The sequence below is a fragment of the Galeopterus variegatus genome, unplaced genomic scaffold (assembly GCF_000696425.1).
Source record: "Galeopterus variegatus unplaced genomic scaffold, G_variegatus-3.0.2 Scaffold27, whole genome shotgun sequence".
In the NCBI taxonomy this organism is placed as follows: Eukaryota; Metazoa; Chordata; class Mammalia; order Dermoptera; family Cynocephalidae; genus Galeopterus; species Galeopterus variegatus.
Window position 1 is genome coordinate 1350029 of NW_007726138.1, and position 25885 is coordinate 1375913.

Genomic DNA, 25885 nt, shown 5'->3' on the forward strand with positions numbered 1-25885 from the left:
GTCTTCCCAGCACCATTTGCTGAGAGGCAGTCTCTTCCCCAGTGTGTAGACTTGGTGCCTTTGTTGAAGATCAGATGGCTGTAGGTGTATGGGGTTGATTTCTGGATTCGCTATTCTATTCCATTGAACCATGTGTCTGTTTTTATGCCAGTACCATGCTGTTTTGGGTTATTATAGCTTTGTAGTATAGTTTAAAGTCAGGTAGTGTTATGCCTGCACCTTTATTTTTTTTTTTTTGCTCTGAATTGCTTTGGCTATTTGTGGTCTTTTGTCATTCCATATAAATGTTAGCATAGATTTTTCCATTTCAGAGAAAAATGTCATTAGAATTTTGATGGGGATTGCATTGAATTTGTGTGTAACTTTGGATAGTATGGACATTTTCACAATGTTAATTCTTCCAACCAGGAGCATAGGATATCTTTCTGTCTTCTTGTGTCCTCTTTAATTTCTCTCAACAGTGGTTTGTAGTTCTTATTGTAGAGATTTTTCACATCTCTGGTTAACCTTATTCCTAAGTATTTTATTTTTTTTAGTGGCTATTGTAAATGGGCTAGCTTTCTTGATTTCTTTTTCTACATGTTCACTGTTGGAGTATAGAAATGCTACTGATTTTTGTGTGTTGATTTTGTATCCTGCAAATTTGCTGAAATCATTTATCAACTCTTAAGAGTTTTTTGTAGAGGCTTTAGGCTGTTCGATATATAGGATCATGTCATCTGCAAACAGGGACAGTTAGACTTCATCTTTTCCAATCTGCATGCCTTTAATTTCATTCTCTTCTCTGATTGATCTGGCTAGTACTTCCAACACTATGTTGAATAGGAGTGGTGAGAGTGGGTATACTTGTCTCATTCCTGTTATTAAGGGGAAAACTTTCATCTTTTACCCATTCAGGATGATATTGGCAGTGGGCTTATCATATATAGCTTTAATTATGTTTAGATACTTTCCATCTATACCTAACTTATACAGGGTCTTTGTCATGAACAAATGTTGAATTTTGTCAAATGCTTTTTCAGCATCTATAGAGATAATCATATTCTTTGATTTTACTGATGTAGTATATCACATTTATTGATTTGCATATACTGAACCAACCTTGCATCCCTGGGATGAATCCCACTTGATCATGGTGTATAATTTTGTGTATGTGTTGCTGTATTCTGTTAACTAGTATTTTTTTATTGAGGATTTTTGCATCTATATTCATCAAGGATATTGGCCTGTAGTTTTCTTTTTTTGTTGTATCTTTGGTTTTGGTATCAGGGTGATGTTTGCTTCATAGAATAAGTTTGGGAGAATGGCCTCTGTCTCAATCTTTTGGAATAGTTTGTAAAGAATTGTTATCAATTCCTCTTTGAAGGTTTGGTAGAATTCTGCAGTGAACCCATGTGGTCCTTGGCTTTTCTTTGTTGGGAGCTTTCTGATAACAGCTTCAATCTCTTTTATTGTTGTTGGTCTGTTCAGATTTTCTATATCTTCTTGGCTCAGTTTTGGTAGTTAGTGTGTGTCCAGAAATTTATCTGTTTCCTCCAGATTTTCAAATTTGTTGGCATATATTTGTTCTCAGTAGTCTCTAATGATTTCTTGTATTTCTGAGGTATCAGTTGTAATATCACCTTTTTTATTTCTAATTTGTGTTATTTGGGTCTTCTTCTTTTTTTGGTTAGCCTTGCTAATGGTTTGTCAATTTTATTTATCTTTTCAAAAAACCAACTTTTTGATTCATTGATCTTTCTTATCACCTTTTGGGTTTGTATTTCATTAAGTTCTGCTCTGATCTTAATTATTTCTTTCTGTCTGCTAACTTTGGGTTTGGATTGTTCTTGTCTTTCTAGTTCTGTAAGGTGAAGTGTTAGGTTGTTTACTTGCCATCTTTCCATTCTTCTGAAGTAAGCATTTAATGTGATAAATTTCCCCCTTAGTACTTCTTTTGCAGTATTCCACAGATTTTGGTATGAGGTGTCATTATTTTCATTAGTTCCAATAAATTTTTTAATTTCTTCTTGGACCCATATGTCATTAAGTAGAATGCTGTTTAATTTCCATGTGTTTGTATAGTTTCCAGAGTTTCATATGTTATTGATTTCAAATTTTAATCCATTGTGATCTGAAAAAAATCCATGGAATAATTCCAATTTTTTTGAATTTGTTGAGACTTGATTTGTAACCTAACATGTGATCTATCCAGGAGAACGTTCCATGTGCTGATGAGAAGAGTGAATATTCTGAGGTTGTTGGATGGAATGTTCTGTAGATATCTGCCAAGTCCAATTGGTCTAAAGTGTTGTTTCTCTGCTGATTCTTTGCCTAGATAATCTGTCCAATATTGAGAGTGGGGTATTCAGGTCCCCTGCTATTATGGTATTAGTGTCTATCTCATTCTTTAGGTCAATAGTGTTTGCTTTATAAATCTGGCTGCTCTTACGTTGGGTGCTTATATATACATGATTGTTATGTCTTGATGGGTAAATCCTTTTATCATTATATAGTGGCCTTCTCTATCTCTTTTTATGGTTTTTGGTTTAATGTCTATTTTATCAGGTATAAGAATAGCTACTCCTGCTCGTTTTTCATTTCTGTTTGCATGGTATATCTTTTTTCCATCCTTTCACTCTTAGTCTATGTGTGTCTTTACATGTGAGGTGAGTCTCTTAAAGGCAGCTTATAGTTGGGTCCATCTTTGTAATCCAGTCAGTCAGTCTGTGCCTTTTCAGTGGGGAATTTAATCCTTTTACATTAAGAGTTGTTATTGAAAGGTGTCGATTTACTCCTAGCATTTTATTGATTTTTGTTTGGATATCTCAAGTATCTTTTATTCCTTTCTTTCTGATTTACTGTCTGTCTTCTGTATTTGTTGGTTTCTTGGGGTGGTAGATAAACTTTTTTTTTCTCTTTATTGTTAGCATTTTTATTTTACTAGTGGATTTTGGTTTTTCTTGAGTATTTATGGCAGTGATAGTTGTTTTCAGGTACCAAACCCAGTACGCCCTTGAAAATTTCTTGTAAGGTGGTCGTGTGGTAGTGAACTCCCACAGTTTTTGTTTGTCTAAGAAATACACTATTTGTCCTTCATTTTGGAAGGATAGCCTTGCTGTCCTTCCAAAATAAAGTATTCTTGGCTGGCAATCTTTGTCTTTTAATATTTTGAATATATCATCCTATTCTTTTCTGGCTTTTAGGGTTTCTGATGAAAAGTCTGAATGTTAGTCTGATTGGGGCTCCCTTATAGGTGACTTGATGCTTCTCTCTTGCAGCTTTTAAGATTTTCTCTTTGTCTTTGAGTTTTGCCAGTTTGACTATAACATGTCTTGGAGAGGACCTTTTTGAGCTGAATATGTTTGGGGATCTTTGAGCCTCCGGAATCTGAAGATCTGTGTCTTTCCCTATACCTGGGAAGTTTCTGCCATTTTTTCGTTGAATATATTTTCAATGCCATTTCCTTTTTCCTCCCCTTCTGGAAATACCCATGATTCGGATATTTGAGCACTTAAAGTTGTCTGTTATCTCTCTTAGATTTTCTTCAGTGTTTTTAATTCTTTTTCCTTTTTTTGTCCACCTGTGTTATTTCAAACAGCCTATCTGCAAGGTCAGAAATTCTCTCTTCTGCCTGTTGTAGCCTGCTGGTTAAACTCTCTGTTGTGTTTTTAATTTCGTTGAATGAATTCTTCAGCTCCACAAACTCTACATTCTTTTTCAGGGCATTGATTTCTTTGTACATTTCTTCTTTCAGGTCCTGTATACTTTTTCTCATTTCATTGTGTTGTCTAACTGAGTTTTCTTGTATCTCATTTAGTTTCCTTAGAATTGTTGCTTGAAATTCCTTGTCTGTCATTTCAAGGACTTCCTGTTCTATAGGATCTAGAGCTTGAGAGTTATTGTTACCCTTTGGTCGTGGTATACTTTTTTGATTATTCATATTTCTGGTATCTTTCCTTTGGTGTTTAGTCATTGTGGCAGGTGATTTCACAGTCCTCTCATTCAACCATAATGTCTGGCTAGGATCCTGCAGAGACTGCCAATTTAGCATGGCTGCCTCGGTGCCTGTGGGCGGGAGGCTCAGGCCTCTCTGGGCCACAGGCACTGGCCTGGGCTGGGAGTCCCACAGCAGTGCCTACCTGTTCCAACACAGGTGGCTTGCGGCCCTGTGGGCCTGGCAGCTTTAGGGACTCTCTGGGTGGCACACACTGGCCTGGGCTGGGAGTCCCACAACGGTACCTACCTGCTCTGGCGTGGGTGGCTTGGGGTGTGTGGGCCTGGCAGTTCTCAGGCCTCTCTGGGGGCCTCTCTGGGTGGCATGCACTGGCCTGGGCTGGAAGTTCTATGGCAGTGCATACCTGCTCTGGCACGGGTGCCTGACTTGCACTCAGGATGGTCACGGTTGAAGTTCTGGTTCCCCTGCAGCCAGTCCTGAGATCTTTATAGACTAATTTTTTAAGGTGCATTACAGTCAAGTTTTGTCTTTCATCTGGGCATGCATCAGATAATCATACTTTTAAAATGTATAGATGGCTGGTTAACTCAGTTGGTTAGAGCATAACCTTGTAACACCAAGGTCATGGGTTTGGATCTCTGAACTAGGTAGCCTCCCAGAAAATAAATAAAATAAAAAATAAAAATAAATGTGTGTATGAGAAAAGTCTTCCGTATAAATCCATTCATCTGGTATCTTGCAACCTCAGTAGACCCAAATTACAGAGAACCCAGAAATAAGAGACAAAGCATCCCTTCCAGATGAAAATAATTGCCATAAAGCCCATCCAAGGAAGATATTGGGAGCTAGTTTTTCTCAGGTACCAAACATATTCACTTAATTTTATCCTTAGAATTTGATTATCTGTTTTTCCATAGCTGGTTTTGAGAGTTTTTATAGTTTTATTCCAAGTTAAGGGGAAGAACAGAAAGTACAAACAAAGGACAGGAAATGGAAAGAAGGTATAGATGAGGGAGCCAGTTGATATGTACCAAAGTAGACCCACTAATAGTAATAAAAAGCTTCAGTGAATAAAAGGAGATAAATATAAATGGCTATAACAGAGAGAGAATAAAACAAGAAGAGCACAAACAGTTTAGAGTCATTTGTAAGGGCAAAGAGATTTTTTAAGTGAAATATTTGTATTACAGTACATTATGGTAGTAATTGTTCATAGCAAGGACCTTGTATCATATAGAACAGGTTAAATTATATTTTGAATTTGGAATGCATAGAAAACATGAGGGATGTCTTGGAAACCATCCTATGCAAAACGTAACCCTTTAAATATCAAATTAAAATTTCTGTGATCTAGAAAATTCTAGATAATACCTCTTTTTCTAATTAATCCAGGAATAAGGCATAATTGTATTTGCATATATTATCTATCTTGTTATTTTAGTGTGTTCCAAAGCTCCAAATGCTGAGAAGCTTATTCATATTATTTTCATCTCAGTCATGCTTTTTTGTGGGTATTTTGCAAGAAAAATTTTAAGGGCTGGCTGGTTAGTTCAGTTAGTTAGAGTGCAGCCTTGTAACACCAAAGTTAAAGGATCAGATCCCTTCACTGGCCAGCCACCAAAAAAAAAAAAATTTAAGTGGATGTAGAAAAGTCTGTATATCACATATTTCACAAAGGTACTGATATTCAACGCTGTGTCCCACAGATATGTACAATCAATTATGTTTCAATAAAAAAAAATAGTAGGTGTTGGGTAATATACAGTAGGAATTAATGTGGACTGGATAACAATAACATAACATTTAATGACTCATCTACAATTTGAACTCTTTACATAAATTATCAGATTTAATCCTGTACACAGTGCCATGAGATAATATTTTTATTTTCATCTTTAAAAAGGAAAAACAGGATTAAAGAGGTTAAATTATTGATTACAAGTGAGTGCTACATTCCAATTCCATATCTACTCAATGTTTCAGAGCTTGAATTCTTAACTGTTGTACTGTAGTCAGAAATGGCCACATGATAGATATGGGAATCAAGTTGAATCTTGATGAACAGGTGAGACTTGTAACAGTGAAAAGCAAAGGGAAATAAAATAACCTCAAGGAAAGATAATGCATAGAACCACTCTGATTATAGCAGGACATTACCATAGCATGTTTAAAATTATTTGAGTTGGAGAATAACAAGATAATTGTGCATGAAAACAATGTTTAAGAAAAGTTTTCTAGCAGCAAAAAAGATGGATATGGAAGAGGGATTGAAGTCAGGCAGACCCTGTAGGAGATTTATGTATAGTAATCCCATAATGACTGAATGAAAACTGAACTCAAGGTTATGACATTGAGAATGGTAGAGAAAAGTAATATAAAAGATAGTTTGAGTGAAAAATTGATTAGAACTTGATTACAGACTAAACCAAGAATTAAGGAAAGGAGCAAGTCAAAGGCCCTACAACGTTTTTGGAAGAGGGTAAAGATGGGAGATGACTGACAAGGATAAAAGAAAGGACAGGGTAGGGAAGGATGGTAAGACCTTGTTGACTTTGATTTCCTTCATAGCTGTCCAAATGGAGTGTTCTATAGGCATTTAATTGTAGAGTTGGAGATTTTTTGGGTTTGTTTTTGGTTTTGGCAGCTGGCCAGTACAGGGATCCAAACCCTTGACCTTGCCATGCTCTAACCAACTGAACTAACCAGTCAGACCCAAGACTTGGAGTTTTGATGCAAGGACAGGAATGGAGAAATTTGAAATATTGGCAACTCTTGTATACTTCCTTTTTGCTTCCACCTCAGTTTCCCATTTAGACTGACATTTTTCATTAGCTGACTCTGCATTTATTAAAGACAATGTCATAAATTTGTTTCTACTTTACAGAAAGAAATTCTGGAACAGCAGCAGCAAGAACGAAATGATACCAATTTTCATGGCGTTTGTATGTTTTGTAGTGAGGAATTTCTTGGAAACAGGTTTGTCATTATGTATCTTTAAATGTTACTGTTTTTAATCTGAAAACTCATCAAAACATCCATAACTGTTGGTTATATAGATTAAGTTCTGCATGTTGGCTCAGGCCCTTTCATGTATCAGCAGGATATTTTATTTTATTTTAAATACATCTAACATCAAAGATGGACTGTGGTTGCTCTAAGCAGAACAGGGGAATAAATTCTTAAAATGCAAAAAATAGATTTATGTTTAATATTGTAAGGCTTTTAAGACTGGCCGACAGGCAAGATCATATGCAACAAACTGCTGCAGATGTGCCTCTCTGTACTAACTTGTTAACTCTAAATTATTGGCATTTTTTCACTGTTGAATATTAAAAATGATAAAGGCCTAAAAAAGAAGTGGGGATTCGCAATTGTGTCATCAACTCTAGCTGGTCCAAAACCAACTGGTGTACTACCACTCAATGTCTGGCACTAAACACTCAGACTTAGCATCAGATTCTACAACTTTAAGGGCACAGCCCCCAGCAAGACTGCCCCTACTTCAGACACCAGTCATAAGTTTAGGGATTCCCAGGCTGCCCAGACTTTTGATTGACTGGCTACAAATTTAAAGGTTCCCACTGATAATTTTCATGGGTTTGATAATTCACTAAAATGACTCAGAACTCAAGAAAGCACTGTATTTACGATTACAGTTTTATTATAAATGATAAAGATCAGGAATAGCCAAATGAAGAGATAGATAGAGCAAAGTCTGGGAGGATCCTGAATGCAGAGTTTCTGTGCCTTCTCCCCAAGGAATCAGGACCTGTGACCCTCCTTGTACACCAACCAAAAATCTCCACTGAGCTTTGATGTCCAGAGTTTTTATTAGGACTTCATTAGATAGGCATGATTGATTGATTAATTGAACTCACTCTGCAACCTCCCTTTCTTCTCTGGAGGTTAGATTGGTTCAAATTTCCAATCCTCTAGTCATGTGGTTGGTCTTTCCAGTGACTAGCCCCCATCTAGAAGCTATCTAGGGGCTTCCATGAGTCACCTCATTAACATAATAAAGATACTCCTATTAATAGAGAAATTCCAAGGGTTTTTAAATCTCCGTTCCAGGAACCAGGAACAAATACTAGACAAATCTCTTATTATGCAACAGTAACATTTACAAAATGTACATTCACTTAAATACAAGCAATGAAGTTGTAACCTCATTGAAGTGAGAACATGCAGTGGACAATCAGACTCAACATGCAATGGACAATCAGAAAAACGTTATTTTCTGCCCACTTGAAAGACAGCAGTCTTTAATGAAAACATAGCCTAGCACAGTAACTGGTGCTGTTGTGTGAAAAACATTGAAAAGGGGAGGGTAGCTACGCACTTAATTTTTAAAAAGGGTTTGGTTGAGGTATTAATGCTTAAAACACCAGTGATGAAGATTTGATTCTCATGTACATCAGTTAACATAGAGAAAAATCTGTTCTAAGGCCACTGATTGTACTTCTAACTTTGTCTTTCTATTTCAAAGGGCTTTATGGGGATGACAGTAAGGACCAAGCTTAAGAGTTGTTATGGATCAGTGAAAACCCATCTCACTATCAGAAAGTTTATCAAACATTGTTACTGACAGTCTTTTAACAAGATATTTCTCATTTTAGGTTAAGGTAATTATTAACCTAGTGAATAGGATATGATTATTCTTAAGGATCCCTAGTATTGACATATGGGAAGCTACAAATGATACTTTGTTTTCTATAGTTTAAGCTCTTCTAAATGTGGATATTGATATATTGATATGATTTGAAGTATCATTGATCATAAGCTCTGATAATATTGATATTTAAACATACTGAATGTTGGTACTCCTCTAGTTCCTAATATAATCCTCCTGTTCTTCTTTTCTACCTATATCTATAGTCTTTATTGAGTCAGATCTCATTGGATTTAAGTGAGCTCCTTAGAAGTCTTGACTGACTAAATCATTGTTCTCTTTTAATGAACATTTTAAGAAATTAGCCAATGAGAAAAATAAGCAGCATTTAATTATTATAAAATGTCCCCTTTACTGCAGCAGTTCTTACTTATGAAGAAGTCATTCTATAATAATATTAAACAACCTGATTCCAGCAATGCAGTATATTAGCAGTGTTGCAGGCCTACATTTCTGTCCTCCTCGTAAGAATAGAAAGACAGAAAATGGGTAATGGACAAGGATAAAGAAATGAGTACTTTCTTGTTACCCTATGTCTGCTCTTTCCCCTCCCCTATATACCCTTGACTTTGGAATGTAAAAGCTATTTCTTTCAAAACACTTGTGTCTCTAAATCTAAAGTATCGTTCTTGTAGACAGCATATAGTCAGATCATGTTTTTTCATTTATTCTGCCAATCTGCACCTTTTGGTTAGTGTTTCATCCATTTATTTTTAATGTAATTACTAATAAGATGGGATTTACTGCTACCATTTTGCTCTTTGTTTTCTGTTTTAGGTCTTTTGTTTCTCTCCTTCTCCATTCTGTCTTCTTTTGTTTTTTTTTTTTTGTTTGTTTGTTTGTTTTATCTTTGGCAGCTGGCCAATAAGGGATCTGAACCCTTGACCTTGATATTATCAGCACTGCACACTAACCAACTGAACTAACCAGCCAGCCCCTGAATTGGTGTATTTTAGTGTATGATTTTAATTCCCTTGTTGTTTCTTTTATCATATTTTTGAGCTATATTCTTAGTGGTTGCCCTGGGGATTACAATTAACATTTTAACTTGAAACACTCTAGTTCAGATTAATACCAAGTTAATTTCAATAATATGCAAAAACTCTACTTCCGTGTAGTTTGATCCCTCCCCAATCCTTTGCACTATTGTTTTCACACGAGTTACAACTTTATACATTATCAGCTCATTAACAAGTTTTATAATTACTACTTTATGTACTTGTCTTTTACATCACATATGAGAAGAAAAGTGTTATAAACAAATATATATTTATACTGTCTTTTATATTTTCCTGTGTAATTAGTTTTACCATGCTCCTGATTTCTTCATGTACATTTCGTTGCTGTCTAGTGTCCCTTCCTTTTTGCCTAAAAGACTCCCTTCAGTTTCTTGTTGGGCAGGTCTGCTAGCAACGAATTCCCTCAGCTTCTGTTTATCTGGGAATATCTTGATTTCTCCTTCATTTCTTTCTTCTTCATCTTTTGTGGAACAGTTTTGCTGTGTATAGAATTTGGTTGACACTCTTTTTCTTTCAGCACTTTGAACATGTCATCCCATGCCCTCTAGTGTCCATAATTTCTGACAAGAAGTCAAATGTTAGTCTTACTAAGGATTCCTTGTGTGTAATGAGTTGATTTTTTTCTTACAACTTTCAAGACTTTTTGTCTATTGACAGTTTATGTCTTTGATTTATTCTACCTGAAGATTGTTGGGCTTCTTAGATGTTTAGGTTAATGTTTTATTAGGTAAGTTTTCAGATGTTATTTCTTAATGTTCTTTCTCTCTCTCTCTCCCCACTTCCCTCTCCCCACACTCCATTCTCTCTCCTGCCTCCCCCCTCCCCACTCTCCTCTTCCCTTTTGGGAATCCTGTTATACATGTGTTGGTAGAGGGCTGGCCAGTTAGCCCACTTGGTTAGAGCATGGTGTTGATAACACTGAGGTAAAGCATTCAGATCCCCTTACTGGCCAGCCACCAAAAACAAACAAACACTATATTAGTAGAATTTGGTGGTCTCTGAGGCTCTGTTTATTTTTCATTATTCTTTTTTTCTTCTTCTCCTCATACTGGAAAATCTCAGTTGACCAGTCTTCAAGTGCACTGATTCTTGTTTCTGATACCTCAGATCTTCTTTTCAGCCCCTCTAGCAAATTTTTCATTTTGGTTATTGTACTTTTCAGCTTCAGACTTGCTCTTTTGTTGGAGTTTTTTACATAATTTTTGTCTTTTTATTGGTATTCTGTGCTTAGTAAGATATTCTCATACTCTCCTTTGATTTTTTTTTTAGACATGGTTTCTTTTAGTTCTTTGAATGTATTTATATTACATGACTTAAAGGCTTTGTCTAGTAAGTTCAACATCTGGGCTTCGTCAGGGGAAATTTCTATTGACTTCTATTTTTCCATGTGTATGAGCCATGGTTTCTTACTTCTTTGCATGTCTTGTACTTTTTTGTTGAATACTCAATATTTAAATAATATATTGTGGCAACTCTGGAAATCAGATTTCTACCCTGCCCCACCAGGGATTTTGTTGCTGTTTTCGTGTTTAGTGACTTTCCTGGGTTTTCTCTGAAGTGTACATTCTTGGTCATGTGTGACCACTAAAGTCTCTGCCCAGTTAGCTTAGTGTTCAGCTATTGATCAGAGATTTTCTTAAATGCCCTGAACCAGTATATCTTCTGCCCTTTGTCAAGGGGCTCTGTATGTGGATTGGGGAACATATTCAACACTTCATCAGTTTACAATTCTGCCTTATTTTATGCTTGTGTAGAGTCTCAAGGTTAGAGGTAAGAGATTAGGGTCTTTCCTGGGCATGCTCACAGTCTTGCTCATATGTGTGGCCTTCTAGATCCCTGGGAATATGTCAAAACTTTTCAAAGTCACCCTTAGACATCTCATTCCCCAGATTTTCTTTTTATGTTTTTTTGCCAGTCTGTTATTTGCCCCGATTAGTAATTCCTCAGGCAGCTGCAATGTTAAAATATTGTCACTGATTGTTTTTGGTAAATCCCTTGGGGATGAGACATTTCTCACTTAGTGACCTGAGTCACGTCAAATAAAGACAAACCCTGTGAATGGGACTTTTCCCAGCACCTGCCAAACAGGTTAAATAGTAACAATTCTTTAGGAATGGCCCAATCGTATTTTAGCCTCTCCTTTGGCTATGAGGCTGATGGTTGTCAAGGCTATTGTGTAGCTAAGGAAATGGGAATGGAATAGGGCAAATTAAAACACCACAAGGCTCACCATTCTTACCAAAATTGACCCATTTTTCTTAAGTAAATGCTTCTTGGATTGTTACAAGCCTGTGAGCCTGTGGTTAATTTCCAGAGTTCTAAAAAAGTTGATTTTAACCATTTTTGCCAGTGTTCTTGTTTCTTTTATAGAGAAGCAGATTTTCAGAGGTTGTTACTCTACCATTCCAGAAGTGCTTCTCTTAAAGCTGTTTCTTTAATCTCATTTGCCCAATTCATGTCTATAAGTTTAGAGATGACTCTGACTACATACAATGTTAAACCAGAAAAAAAAAAAAGATATTGGAGAGAACTATGTAGGGAAATCTTTGTTCCCAAAGTGTAAAGAGAGAAAAATATTTGAGAAGGAAAAAGTACATGAAATAATGTTTTAAGTGAAACTTCATTTAAACCCAAAATATATTAATCGTATATTCATAATTATTACATGCCTTGAAGGACCACTGTGAATGTGAAAAAGTGTAGTAATTATGAAAACTAAGTATATGTGAAACTTGTAATTTCAAGAAAAAATTGTGCATTTAGTGATAAAATTAAGTTTATGAAGAAGGTAAGGAGTTGGAATACTATTTAAAAGTGTGATGCATTTAATCTCCCAGAAGTTAAAACTAAGTTGACAAGGGATTAATTTAAAAATTAAAAATAAAGAAATGAATTCAGCAATTTAGGGAATCATCCTGGCTGATCAGGAATTTAAAAATTTCAAAATCTTAAATGAAGTAGGTCAAGTAAGGTGCCATCTCTACTCTAAGGCCCCAAAGATTTTCCTGGCCCTTACCTAACCAGTTGCTGTGGCTAGAAGGGTGAATACAGGTGGTTCTGGTCTTTCCCTACCTTCTCACCTCAGACTAATAGGCTGAATCCATCTAATTTTTAATTAGCTAACAAACCACTTAGGTACTTATATTATCAGGGTTCTCCAGAGAAACAAAACCAATAGGATATATATATAAGAGGATATATATTATGAGAATTGACTCATACAATTATGGAAGCTGAGAAGTCCCACAATACGCTGTCTGCACACTGGAGATCAAAGAAAGCCAGTGGTGAGTTCAGTCCAGTGCTAATCTCGTCCAGAAATACCCTCATAGACACACCCAGAAATAATGTTTACCAGCTATCTGGGCATCCTTTAGCCCAGCCAAGTTGACATATAAAATTAACCGTCCTGGGGCCTAGCCAGTTAGTTAAGTTGTTAGAGCATGGTGTTATAACGCCAAGGACAAAGGTCCAGATCCTTACACCGGCCAACTATCAAAATAAATAAGTAATTTTTTAAAATTAACCATCATAGTACTGGAGAAGATAGCCCCTTCTTCAGCCTGTTGCCAGTTTTACCTATTTCTGACCCCCTTTTCAGTACCTGGATATCAGACTTGGAACCTCTGGGCAATCCGAGCTAAGGCTGGGCCACTCCTAGGAGAACCCCTCTGAAGCCAAAAGACATCAAAACCAACAGATCAGAGAGGGGGGCCCCCTAAAGACCTTTAACCCCCCCCCCCCAACTCTTTTGACAACACTGGCTCTGCATCCACTCCGTCCCCTTCCAGGTCCTGACTCAATTTTGGCCCCTTTTGGTAAAACTCTCCTAGATCCAGAAGGCACTAGATGGTAGCAATTAAGCACATGAGCAGGGGAAGCCTCCTAACATACCTACTTATTTGAGAAAGTTGCCTGCTAACCCTCATCCCCTCACTTTCAAGATCTGGATGCCTGGCTGGCAGCCCTCAAAAAGGTTCAGAGAATGCCAAGGCTCCCATGGCCACATTCACAGTGGGACAATAGAGTCTGGAATCATGGGAACTTTCTAGTATACCTGCACATCCTGAACCAGCTGCTCCATTTTAAGGTTTGGATGTCAGGCCTGAAAGCCTTGGGTGGGTCTGACTCAGACTTTTATGTGCTTGGGGGAACACCTTGGAGTCAAGAAGGCATAGGGCCTGGCCCAACTGAGCCTGGAAATAGGTCTTGAGGACTGTCAGTTCAACCCTCATTCCTCTTATCTAGCTGCTGGCTAGGGCTGAAGGCCTTCCTGAGTCAACCCGCTTGGATCCCAGAAGCCACTGGGGCTTGCCCTAACAGAGCCTTAGAGACTGGGGAAGGTTCCTAACCCACCTACCCACCCACCCGTTGAGTTAGCACTGGCTTAACTTTAATCTCCTAACTTACAGACCCTAGATGCCAGGCCTTTAGGCCCCAGACGGGTTGAGAGCAGGACTAGGCTCCCATGAGCACATTCATTGTGACTCTTAATGGCAAAAGATCCTGATCCGACATAGCCTGGGGGTGAGGAAAACCTCCTAACCTGCCTGTACCCTTTGAGACAGCTGTTATTTCTGACTTCATCCAGGCATAATCTAGGATCTGGACCTTCATCCTGGAAGTTCTAGGCAGATGCACTTATAGCTTGGCCACTGTAGGGAGAACCTCCCTGGATCCAGAGGCTCTGTCCCCTGCTCCAACACAGCCTTGGGCATAGAGGAAGTTTTCTAACCCTCTGCCTCACACCCCCTGCCACTCACTCACCCACCCCACTTCCGGCAGGAGACTCCCAGCTGTGCTTCCATCTGGACCCTTCCACAGCATAGTGCTTTGGCCTGAAGCCCCTTGGAAAGTCTAGCTCTATCTTGTGTTCCCAAAAGGCACTGTGAACTACCCAAACAAGTAGTTTTAGTCAAAGTTATCAGTAATAGTTAAGCAGTTTGACAAATGGACATATTAATCATGAGATTAATAAGTATATCTCCTACATAGTAAAAAAAAAAAAAAAAAAAAAGTCATCCAACATTTTTATGGAGTTGGTTGCTTTATTTTACTTTCTCAAGGGAAAAACAAAACATTAAAATCAATTTTGGGGGTGGTAGTGCAGGTAAGTGTCTAAATAAGCTAGATAAAATATACTATATAATATGACACTATGCATAGTCTATCTATGGTATGTGTACTGATGAGTTCCAAAATACTGCCACCTTTATTTTATGAGCTAAATTTATGATAAAGGCCCCGTAGAATCTATTGTACACATATGCTTTTTTGTTATGTAAAACTACATAAATTAAAATTTTCCTTTTCTGCATAAACTAATTAACAGGCTGATCATGTATTTTAGGTTATCATTAACACTAGAATGCAATTAGACCTGTTAATTGTGAGTTCCCAGGTCTCTTCCTAGAGATAAGCTGGCTGAATGTCTGTGATCTTAGATCATTGCAGGTCATATTTCTGTTAGGCAGTTGCTTCATCGTCTTCCCCGTGGTGAATTGGAAAAGTAGAGGAAGCACAGTTCATTTAATAGTTTAAAGGACAGAAACCTGATTCTCTTGTAGAGTGTCACTAGGTCTAGTGGCAGATTCTGGAACAAATTTTGGCTCCCTTTTATAGTGCTGATGTGCTTATGGTTATACTTACGTACTTTATAACATGTCACTCTTTCATAGCTAAGATGTTTGTGCCCATATTGAACACTTGGTTATGCCTCTAATTAGTGTTATTGTACAAATGCTATTCCTAGCCTGATTTTTTTTCTAAATCATTTATAAATAATACAAATTGCTCAAATTTATTCCTAGATCTCTTCTTTTGAACCACATGGCCAGAGAACATGCTTTCAACATTGGATTGCCAGACAACATTGTAAACTGCAATGAATTTCTGTGTACATTACAGAAAAAGCTTGACAAGTAGGTACTATTTCATGAAACACTGCCTAAACCTATTTTAATCTCGGCCTCTGTTTAAATTTTTAAAAATTAATAGTAAGAAGTAATTAAAGTGGAAATTTCTCATGTCAGAGTTCACATTTTCTATAACAGTCCTCATTTTATCTGATTGTATTGCCTAGTGTTTTTTAAATTTTCAAAATAAAATGTCATATTTGTCAAACGATATACATACCATATAAGATATGTCTTGTAGGGTATGAAGCACATACTAATCCTCCAGCCTAAGAAATAGAACATTATTAATTCCTTTGACTCTCTCTGTGTGCCTTTCTGTATTAGTATCTCCCTAGAAACTACTGTTCTTAATGTTGGAATTGTAATTCCTTCCTTTACTTTTCACTATAGTTTTCCTACATATTTAGTAAAGTAAATATATTGTCAAATTGTTGTATGTTATTCAGTTTTATATGAGACATACCATACTTAATGCATTCTTCCACCTTTTAGTTTTCATTCACATTTATATATGACATTCCATTTTCCCAATGTCATATTCTGGCAGCCTTGGTTATCTAGAGCTTAGCCTGCTGAAATAAGGAAGGAAATTCTCTAGGTCACCAAAATGGTTTTTAAAAATGTATACACTTTTCTTTTTAAGAAAGGGCCTAAGATTTTTTTTCTCTGCACCTAGTTTTCCTCATTTAAATATATACTAACAAGTTTGATGTCTCAACCCACAACATTTAGAGCAATTAAAAAAAAAAGAAGTATTAAGTGATATAGATGAATTATAAAATGTTCTTAACTCAAATTTTAATGTCAACACTATGTTAAAACAAGTCCCTTCACTCTTGTTAAATGACCCATCATTTAAAAAACAAGACCAGATATGCTTTCTAGCAAGATTAGCAGTAATGAATATCCATAATCAGCATATCACCCATAAAGTGTTTACTATAAAAGAATATACTTATTTCTATAGCATAAGAAATGAGTGAAAGGGTGTTTAGTAGAGATAGAAAAGAATTCAAAATTGAAACAATGACAGATTGCAGTTATTTTTGTTAAAAATTTTTGTGTAAAAGACTATGTGTGATTCCCGAAAATAGAACTCTGATGACTCATGGGTAGAAGTTACAGGCAGTATCAACTGTCAAGTTTAGTATGAGAAAGATATTTTGTTAGCAGCCTGTTCAAAACTGGTAATCACTGCTTCCATTAGGTAATGAATTCCCAGTCAGTGGAAGTATTCAAGTAGAAAGTGTATGAGAATGATATAATAATTATAGCTACCATTTATTTTATTCATACATATGCAGTAAAATAACTTGCACAGTTTATAGCACACAGTAAGTGCTCAGTAAATAAATAAATATATGTATATTAAGTTATCATAAGTCTCTACAAGGTAGGTATTATCTTCAGTCAAGAGACCGGAAAATGGCAACAGAGAGGGCAAGTAACTTTACCAAGTTCCCCAGCCAGCAGGTATTGGAGCTAGGAATCAAACACTGCAAATCAGCTCATAGGATATAACAAGCCATGTGCTAATTATCATATACATTAGGGGCAGTCAGTGCTAGTCATCATTATAATTGTTTGAAGAACATACCTACATTTTCATTTTAGAATAGGTTATTCAACTAGTAAAGCACCAAGATAATTTTTGGATATTAATATCTTTGTCAAAGTTTTAACTAAACAGCCAAGTTGGCCAACTTAGCCAACTACAAAATCGACCACATCATGCATCTTACAAAGCCATATGCATTAAATGAGGGAATTCTGACAAGGATAGTGTATCCCATTTGAAGATTCTGTGTGACCTGAAATGAATAAGTACAAAACTCAACGATAAAGAGCTATTGCAGCATCCACCCAAGAGAGTTCTCTAATCTATAAGTGTTTGTATATTTCTCTTAGTTTGCAGTGCTTGTACTGTGAGAGGACCTTCAGAGACAAAAATACACTTAAAGATCATATGAGGAAAAAACAGCATCGTAGGATCAATCCTAAAAACAGAGAATATGACCGATTTTATGTCATCAATTATTTGGTAAGTCTTTTCATAATTTAAAATTTGTTTGCAATATTGCAAACAAAATCTTTCTAAGGGCCAACTAATATTTGAATAAGCAGTTAGTACAAAGGTCAAAATGTAATTGACAGACACTTTCAAGCAGTGATTAGATTTTAAATGGATAGTTTACAAAGCGTGATTTGATTTGTCTTTGATTTGGCAGGTGTTTATATAGTCAAAATGTCATGTCTCTAGAACTCACAGTGAACAAAAAAAAAATACAGCATTTGTATATTTATCTACCATCCCCCATTTATTGTATTATGTATTAACTTGAGGCTAAAAACTTCTGTATTCTATTCAGAAAAGATTTGTTGAACACTGTACGCGCTAGGTGCTGTGCAAATCTTCACTCTTCCCCTTTCTTCCTACTAAAAAATCCTCCCTTTCCCCCACCAAAAAAAAAAAGTGTATCTCTTTATCATTCTCTTGGACCAGCTTGTTTTTAAGGGAAGTTTGAGAGAAACCAAGCCATTTTATTAAGGAAAAAGACCTTTATTTTTTGCCCAGAAACCTCAATACCATTTGTTGGCCTCTGTAGATTACAGTCTTTTGGGGATAAGAAGAGAAATTCAGTTAGAGACAAATGTTGCAGGGGGGATGGAGTGCATTTTGAAATATGGGAGGGGATTTTGTTATTCATTCATCTTTTTTTTTTAAATTTTTAATTGACACATAATAATTGTACATATTTATGGTGTACTCTGTGACATTTTGATACTTGTATACAATGTGTAATGACCAAATCAAGTTAATTAACATAACCATCACCTCAAACATTTACCATTTCTTTGTGTTGGGAACATTCTAAATCCTCTCTTCTAGCTAACTGACAGCATGCAATAAATTGTTAATTATAGTCACCCTACAGTGCTATAGAACTCTACATCTTATTCCTCCTGTCTAGCTGTAATTCTGTATGGAAGTGGATTTTTGGCTGACGTGATGACTAGTGAGTGCTACCAGCCCTGCCCCCAATCCACTCATTTTTTAATTGCATGTAACAAAGGAGGGAAACTACTCATGTAAAGAAGGGGGGAGGAGGGTTAATCTCAAAGGGATTGGAAAAAAGATGGGGAATTCTGTTTCTAACTGGCACTTTTCTTAAGCCAATAGAAATTGATTTTTTTCTGTCAATATGAATGAATTAAAATCCAAACCAATTGACCACAGAAAGCTAATTGAATATAATCAGCCATTTTATCTGTTGGATAGAAACAAGCATGTCCTGAGTTATGTTGGAAATCTCTGCTCTCGAGTGGAAATTTTGTCTGTTCTATCTAATCAGTACAGTGCTCAACTAAAATTCCCCTTGAGAAACAAGTTTAACATGTGTTTGAAGATTGACTCTGGGAGGTTGCCGTGGTTTGCTGCAAATGTTTTATAAACAGCTAAAGGCAAAGGCACCTTTTGAGTCCTTCAGTCTTCTCTTGAAATCACTCAGTCATTACTTCCTAGAGCAAATGCTGCTTCAGGGCCCAGCCCAATCCAATAGTGAGTGGACTTCAGTGTTAGCTGTAAGAAATATTCGGCTACTGCAGCAAGCTATGAGAGCAATTTAATAGTTCTTCCTTCCAGGGCTCTTTTAAACTAATATTTAAGAGCCTGGGACCAGTGGGAAAATGTATAGCTGGAGCTTTTTAGAGGAGACTTCAGAGGATCTTCTCAGTCATATTCTGCTGGCACTTTTAGAAAAGTATGGTGCTTTACTCTCTGGGCATCAAGTAGTATGACTGTCAAAACTGAAACCAGCTATCTCTAGATGAGCATAATAGATTATACTGCCCACACAGTGCCCAGCTTTGATGCGGCATGAATCATGACTTGAGAGAAGTACTTCAAGATAATGTAAAGGCTTTAATAACATGTAAAATGAAAATTAAATCACAGCTTTAGGATAATATTGATAGAATTCTTTTTTTTTTTTTTTAACTAGCATATATTTGATTACTTCGTATGGGCCAGTCACTATCCTAGGTATTTATATTAAATAATTTAATCTTAATCACGTCCTTATTACACAGGTATTATCACTAAGCCTGTTTTATAGATTAAAAATCTGGGGCACAGAGAGGTTGAATAATTTTCCCAAGGGCACATAGCTAAGGCAAGTTAGTTATCCTCTGCATCAGTTTCCTTTATTTTAATTGAGATAATACATCTTATGATTTGGGTTAAGTTTTTTGGTCAAGTAATGGTGTTGAATTCATAACGATCTATTCCCCCTCCTTTGCCTATTCTCTTTTGTGACAAACTAGAAAGTGAGCGAAAGTCAAAGTAAAGCTGACTTTAATCAGCATTTTAGGCTCTAACCTGCAACCTTAGCCTTTTTAGCCCTGTATGCTTTCCTGCTGAGGTAAATAGCCACCAACAGTAAGAAGGATTAACAAAAAGAAAACCTAAAGTGCGTTATAATGCCTTAACATATGGAAATGATGTAAACACCTTTAAAAAGGATCGAAGAAGCCAATGAAGTCTCTAAAGATGTATAGTGCCCTAAACTAGAGGACCACTTACCAGAGGTATCAGCCTTAATTACATTCTAAGAATATTGTAAATAAAAAGTATGATAATACATAGAATGAGTATATAAAAGACTATTCCAAATACTAATAGTGTGTAGTTAGAGAAAAATGAGGGCCAACAGTTTCTCAGCATCCTTTTAGTTTTATTTTAGACCCCATTAATGAATATTTAATATGAATAACATAAAGAGTAAATCATTAATGTGAAGAATAAATTTTTCTAAAATTTTACTTAAGCAATGAATAATAAGAATGCTTTATTATTTAAAAAGAAAAAGAATGAGAGACATTCACTGTTCATTCCTCTGAGGGAAAAGGCTGACATAAGTGCATGAGAGTAGGCAAAAGATGGAATTGTTGTATTAGTAGTCAGTGTCTGTACATCCGTTTCTTACATCCTTTTTCCTTCATAAGCAATTTTATTGGCTTTATTCATTCTACATATATTTGTGTGCCTTCCAGGTACCAGATGCTGGAACAGAAAGAAAAATATTGCTGACAGGGTGGCTGAGTTGAGTCACTACTCCCAAAGAGTTTAGAGGCTGGTATGAGAGACAAACATATAAGCACATTAGTTTGAACACCTTGTAATGGTGTGTACAAAGTCAGCGTTTGACCTCTCTGATAGTAGTATGTGCAGTAATTGAGTCATCCACCCAGAGTTCCTCACCTCTGCTTCCAACACCTATAGAATTTCCAGTGCAGCAGAGATGGGAGCATCCAGGCTGCCCGTGGCAAGATGCAGTCTAATAGTCATCAAAAATGGGAGAGCCAAGGGACAAAGAGGCTGTTTTTGGCTCTTCTCTGAGCTCAGCAAATTGACAGGTTCTTTCTTCCTTCTTAGGTGAGAGAATTTCCATGTTTAATAATTCATATCAGTTTCTGAATAAAACAGATTTGCAAATACATAAAAGGTTCATTTCATAATCTGGATTATCTACATAAATTCTTACTATGTTTTCTCACAAGTGAAAGGGTTCAGCAGACAGTGGGGATAGTTAGTGGACAAAGGGCCAGTTAATTTCACATTCAGATACCCCTGCCTCAGAGGGCAACAGACTGCTCGACGTCAGGGGTCCGGCTCCATGTATCTAAGGTATTCATGTTTCAAGCCCTGAGTTTTTCTGAAGGGAACTATTTTTTGCTGTGGTTTTATCATTCTTTGATTTAAATTTTTTTATTCTTAATTTACACTTAATTTTTCATAGTTTTGTCATAGTTCTAATGAAATCATTTATGTACATTTAAAATGCTTCCCTTTCTGTGTTCCTAATGGGTTTTTTGTATAAGTGTATTAGGGTGGAGTGGTGCTGGGAGAAGGGGATTTTTTTTCCTATGTTTTTCCATCCTCTCATTGCTCATAAACCATCTGATGCAGGGGATTGAGGGGGTGTTCTGAACATCTTTACTGACATGCCTTCCAAACTTTGTTTTTCTTACATTCTTTGCTTTCCTGACATGATTTGTTAGCAAGCACGATGTCTTAATTAGAGAGTTATGTGCTGGGTTTTTTTTTTTTTTTTTCCCCTCTTTGGGTCTTCTTGTTCCTGTAATAAATCATATATTTAAGTGTACCAAGCAGAGCACTCTAGGAAAATCTGGCCCATTGTCATGTGCAAATTGCTTATTTCCTAATATACTAATAAACATAGATTTCCATTTTCCTTTCTAGTGTGGTAAATGGTTAATGCTATATTGCCCAGATAAATCCCTACATGTTGTGCTGAACACTGAGGAAGTTGCAAAATAATGCTTTGAGTTTGGAAGTTTGATGGTAAAAGATATTTTTTGTTACTTTTGGATCAAAACATTTATTGATAAGCAACATTTGCTGATATCATTCAGAATGGTAATATCACAGATGATATTACCATTGAATAGTATCATTGAATAGATCATTGAATAGTATCTTGCAGCTATAAAAGTAAGACCTTTAATCCAGGTCCAGAGAGACCAAGTAAGGCATGTAAGATATATTTCTTCACCAGAAATTCTACCAAGGATCCTGTGGGCAGTGTTGAGGCCTTACCTTAATGTTTTGTAATGAGGTTCTGACACTTCATGACGACTCTGGAATGTATATTATAGAGTTCAAATTAACTATCTCTAATGACGTTACGGTATATCTCTGTATGTCTGTTTATGCATCATTTAGCTGATAGATAATGACAGCTTCAAAATGTCTCATTAAGTTGATGAATGATAGACTTTCTTTCTCCCCCTAAATCGTAATGGCAGTCATAGTTCTTTGTTTTTAGCTAAATGAATACCTTTATTTGAGAAAAAAAAGTAAAGGGTCACTGTGTTTATAACAGGTTGACGCTAACCATAGTTGAGCTACTTGAAAAGGTGTCCATTAATGTTCCTACATCCCTCTTTGGTATACTGTCTGCTTTTGCACGGCACAGTGGGGTGCAGAACAAAGACAGAGGAAGAAGAAGGGAAGAAATGGCTCAAGGGAGAAAAGAGAAATAGACCAAAAGAAACCGTTTCTTCTCATTACTCCATAAAGTCTTGCTGAAACTGTGACTAGGCTTGCCAGACATTGCCCCCAAAGGGTAGAACTTTTTCACTAACTGTCGGGAAAAAAGGAATTTGAGTAGGTATTGGAGTACCTTCTAATGCCTGGTACTGTGTGCTTTATACTAATTCATTTCATCACCTTAGAAAAACCTTTTCAGATAGAGTCTAAATTCACCTCAAATTTTTAGATATTTTTCAATTACAATTCAACTTAAAAAATACTTTCTATTACCTATTGTATGCCAGCCAGGCTCTGAAAATGTAGCAATGAACAAAGGCCATGTCCTCATGAACATTCTAGTTGGGGGAGACGGACAGCAAATAAGAAAACAAATGGATGTACAAAATTTCAGGTAGTGGCCAGTTCTTTGAAGAAAAGTAAAACATGATAGAGGAATAAAACATAACTTGGGGGCCGGCCCGGTGGCGCACTGGATAGTGCGCCGCTTGGGAAGCGCAGCGGCGCTCCCGCCCGAGGGTTCGGATCACACGCACCCAAAAAAAGCTAGTAGGGAAACTTGCCAGAATTTGAACCCAGATCTGCCAAAACTCCAAAGTCAGACCATAATTGTGTCTCCCAGTGTGTAAATATCTATCAAATACTTTGTGCACATGTGTGAACATGCCAAACTTTGAATGATTTAAGTATAACCTGTATTTTAATACTTAGGACAGCATCATAAAATTAATTAGACAGGGTAGTGAGAGAAAGGCTGAGGAGGTAACATTTAAGCAAAGACCAGAATGACTGAGCTATGCAGATACATGGAGGAGTAGTGTTTCAGGCAGAGAATGCAACAAGTGCAAAAACAGCTGGGTGGGAGCAAGCATGCTGTGTTCAACGTAATCAAGGTATGGCAAAAAGACCAGTCTGGCTGGAGCAAATTGAGGAAGAGAAATGTGTTAGGAAATAAGGATGGAGAGGGAGCCAGGGAAGAGCATGGAGTTCTTACAAGCCATGGTATCCTGAATTTTGTTCTAAGTGTGATGAGAAATCATGGCAAGGTTTATACAAACAAGGAAGTGTCCTTTAAAAAGGTCACTGGGGCTACTGTCTGGGAAATAGACTGTAGGGGACCATGAGTAGAAACAGAGTCCATCTAGGAGATTGTTTCATTGTCTCTACCAGGAGACACCAGTGGTTTTTTAAAAAGATCCCCAACAGTTCTAATATCCATCCAGGATTGAAAAACACTGATTTAAACTTAAAAAAAAAAGAAATTGGTTGAAAGGATATTGCTGCTTCTCCAAAATGAAAAATACTCAGAGCATTTTAGTATATATCATTCCTTATCACTGAAATAAAATTTTTAATATATCCTATTTGTATTGTTTCAAAGCCATTTGAGTAGGTTTGGTGGGGTTTGTTTGGGGGGGTGGGAGGTTAAGTTCTCTGTCTGTTTTCTCTCTCCCTTCCCCTCTACCTCCCCCCCACCCCAAAAATCTCTAATTCCTTTGTTCTTCCTACAAAGGAACTTGGAAAATCGTGGGAAGAAGTTCAGTTGGAAGATGATGGGGATTTGCTAGACCATCAGGAAGAGTAAGACTTCTTATTGCTGCTAATTATAATGTTTAAAGAGTAAAAAAACAATTATTTAGTTTGGTTTAAAATTATCATTTTGAAGAGAGAGAATAAAAAGAAAAAATCTCTTGAGCCATGCGTTCTTTCATGTAATATAGCAAAAACTTGAATTCAGAATAACTTTGGCATATAAGTTAACTAAAGACACTTTTATTCTAACTAAATTAAAGCTATTAATTGAACACACAGACAATATATAAATCAGATAAAAATACTTTTTAAAGTGTTTTGCTTAATCAGTTCATTCCCAGACCTTGAAGTGATATGATCTTTGAATTCTCCATGTTGCTTGTCATTGGAGTAGAGAATATAATTGAATTGAAGTTAATCTTGTTTTGTGTTCATCCCACTGATGACTAGCTTAAAACATTCATAACTTCTTGACTTGAAATTATAAACTTGAGAAGTATTCTTTTCAAATCCAAAAGGATTCCCTTTTATTTATCCTTTTTTCAGTCAAAGCTATTTAGATTTTTTTTCTCTCCCAGGATTTTGAATTAGTATTATTTTAATAGTGAAGTAAAACCCAAAGTTGGAGAGTTGCCATTTGCCAGATTTCCTTGATGCATAGAGATTCAGGCAGAGAGTCCTCCAGACTAGAATAAAAACATTTATTTCCTATTAAGACATACTAGTTAGGACATTTAATGGGTAAATGTTGAAGTTTTAATGACACAAAAGGTTGTAAATAGTAATAATCATAACCTGGAGGAGATGGGCAGGTGACTCCCTCCTGAAAGGATACAGTTAGAGAAAGTATTTCCTGTTTGCTTTCTAATAAGGAAGCTTTGGTATGAATTGGGTCAGGTTGTTCTTCAGAGTCATAGCAGCAATAATTTCTGAACTTGCAATGAGAAATCCTCCCCTTTGAGTTTGAATGGGTGGTTTCTCGTCTCCACAAATCTTCCCTACTGGCAGTTTTCCTGGTTTGGGAATGACAAGATGTTGGCAGTATTCCAAAAAATAAATGCAAGGAGGAGGGGAAATGGTAAAAGGGATCCTGTATGCTTTGTCAGTTTTATATCTACCACCAGATTTAACACTTGCCCCATTTAAAATGATCAGTATTTCCCTCATAAAAGATATGTGGTTTACCTTTTAAAAATACGCTGTTTGTCATGCAGAAACACCTCAGCATCACACTTCACAGCGTGTGCACTTAGTAGTTGTGATTAATGAGAGAGAGCATCACATCTCTTGATATGTCTCCTTTGCAAATTAAACCTAGTTGTCTCAGAAAGACATTGCACTAATGTTATAGTGAAGTAGCTTAGAAGAGAGGCAAATATAAGAAAAATGGAGCAGCACCTGTTTGCTATTTATATTAATTTCATGGTGCTGCTTTGAATTTCAAAAGCAGTATAAGAAAGTCATAATATGATATGACAGTCTTTACCAAAATGTCAGAGTTGAAAGAGATTGGCAGGGTTTCCTTGGGAACAGAAAGTAATACCAAGTCACTGTGTAGTACACCCTCTTAATGAAGGAATCTCCATATTTTCTTTTTTTTTTTTTAACCCAGTGACTGGTCTGATTGGGAAGAACATCCTCTCTCTGCTGTCTGCCTATTTTGTGAAAAGCAAGCAGAAACAATCGAGAAATTATATGTCCACATGGAGGTGAGATACTTTTATTCACTTGAGGATT

The 25885-nt window shown here is 36.5% G+C and overlaps 1 protein-coding gene across 3 annotated transcripts in view; it reads left to right on the forward strand.

The window, feature by feature from the left end:
* Positions 1-25885, forward strand: part of ZNF277 (zinc finger protein 277) — a 127027-nt gene that overhangs the window by 93938 nt on the left and 7204 nt on the right. For all 3 annotated transcript variants that reach the window (XM_008569633.1, XM_008569616.1, XM_008569623.1), the window contains exons 5-9: positions 6822-6913; positions 15436-15546; positions 17452-17584; positions 24129-24196; positions 25761-25857. In XM_008569633.1, coding sequence (XP_008567855.1) covers positions 6822-6913; positions 15436-15546; positions 17452-17584; positions 24129-24196; positions 25761-25857 — 501 coding nt within the window. The remainder of the gene's footprint in view (positions 1-6821; positions 6914-15435; positions 15547-17451; positions 17585-24128; positions 24197-25760; positions 25858-25885) is intronic.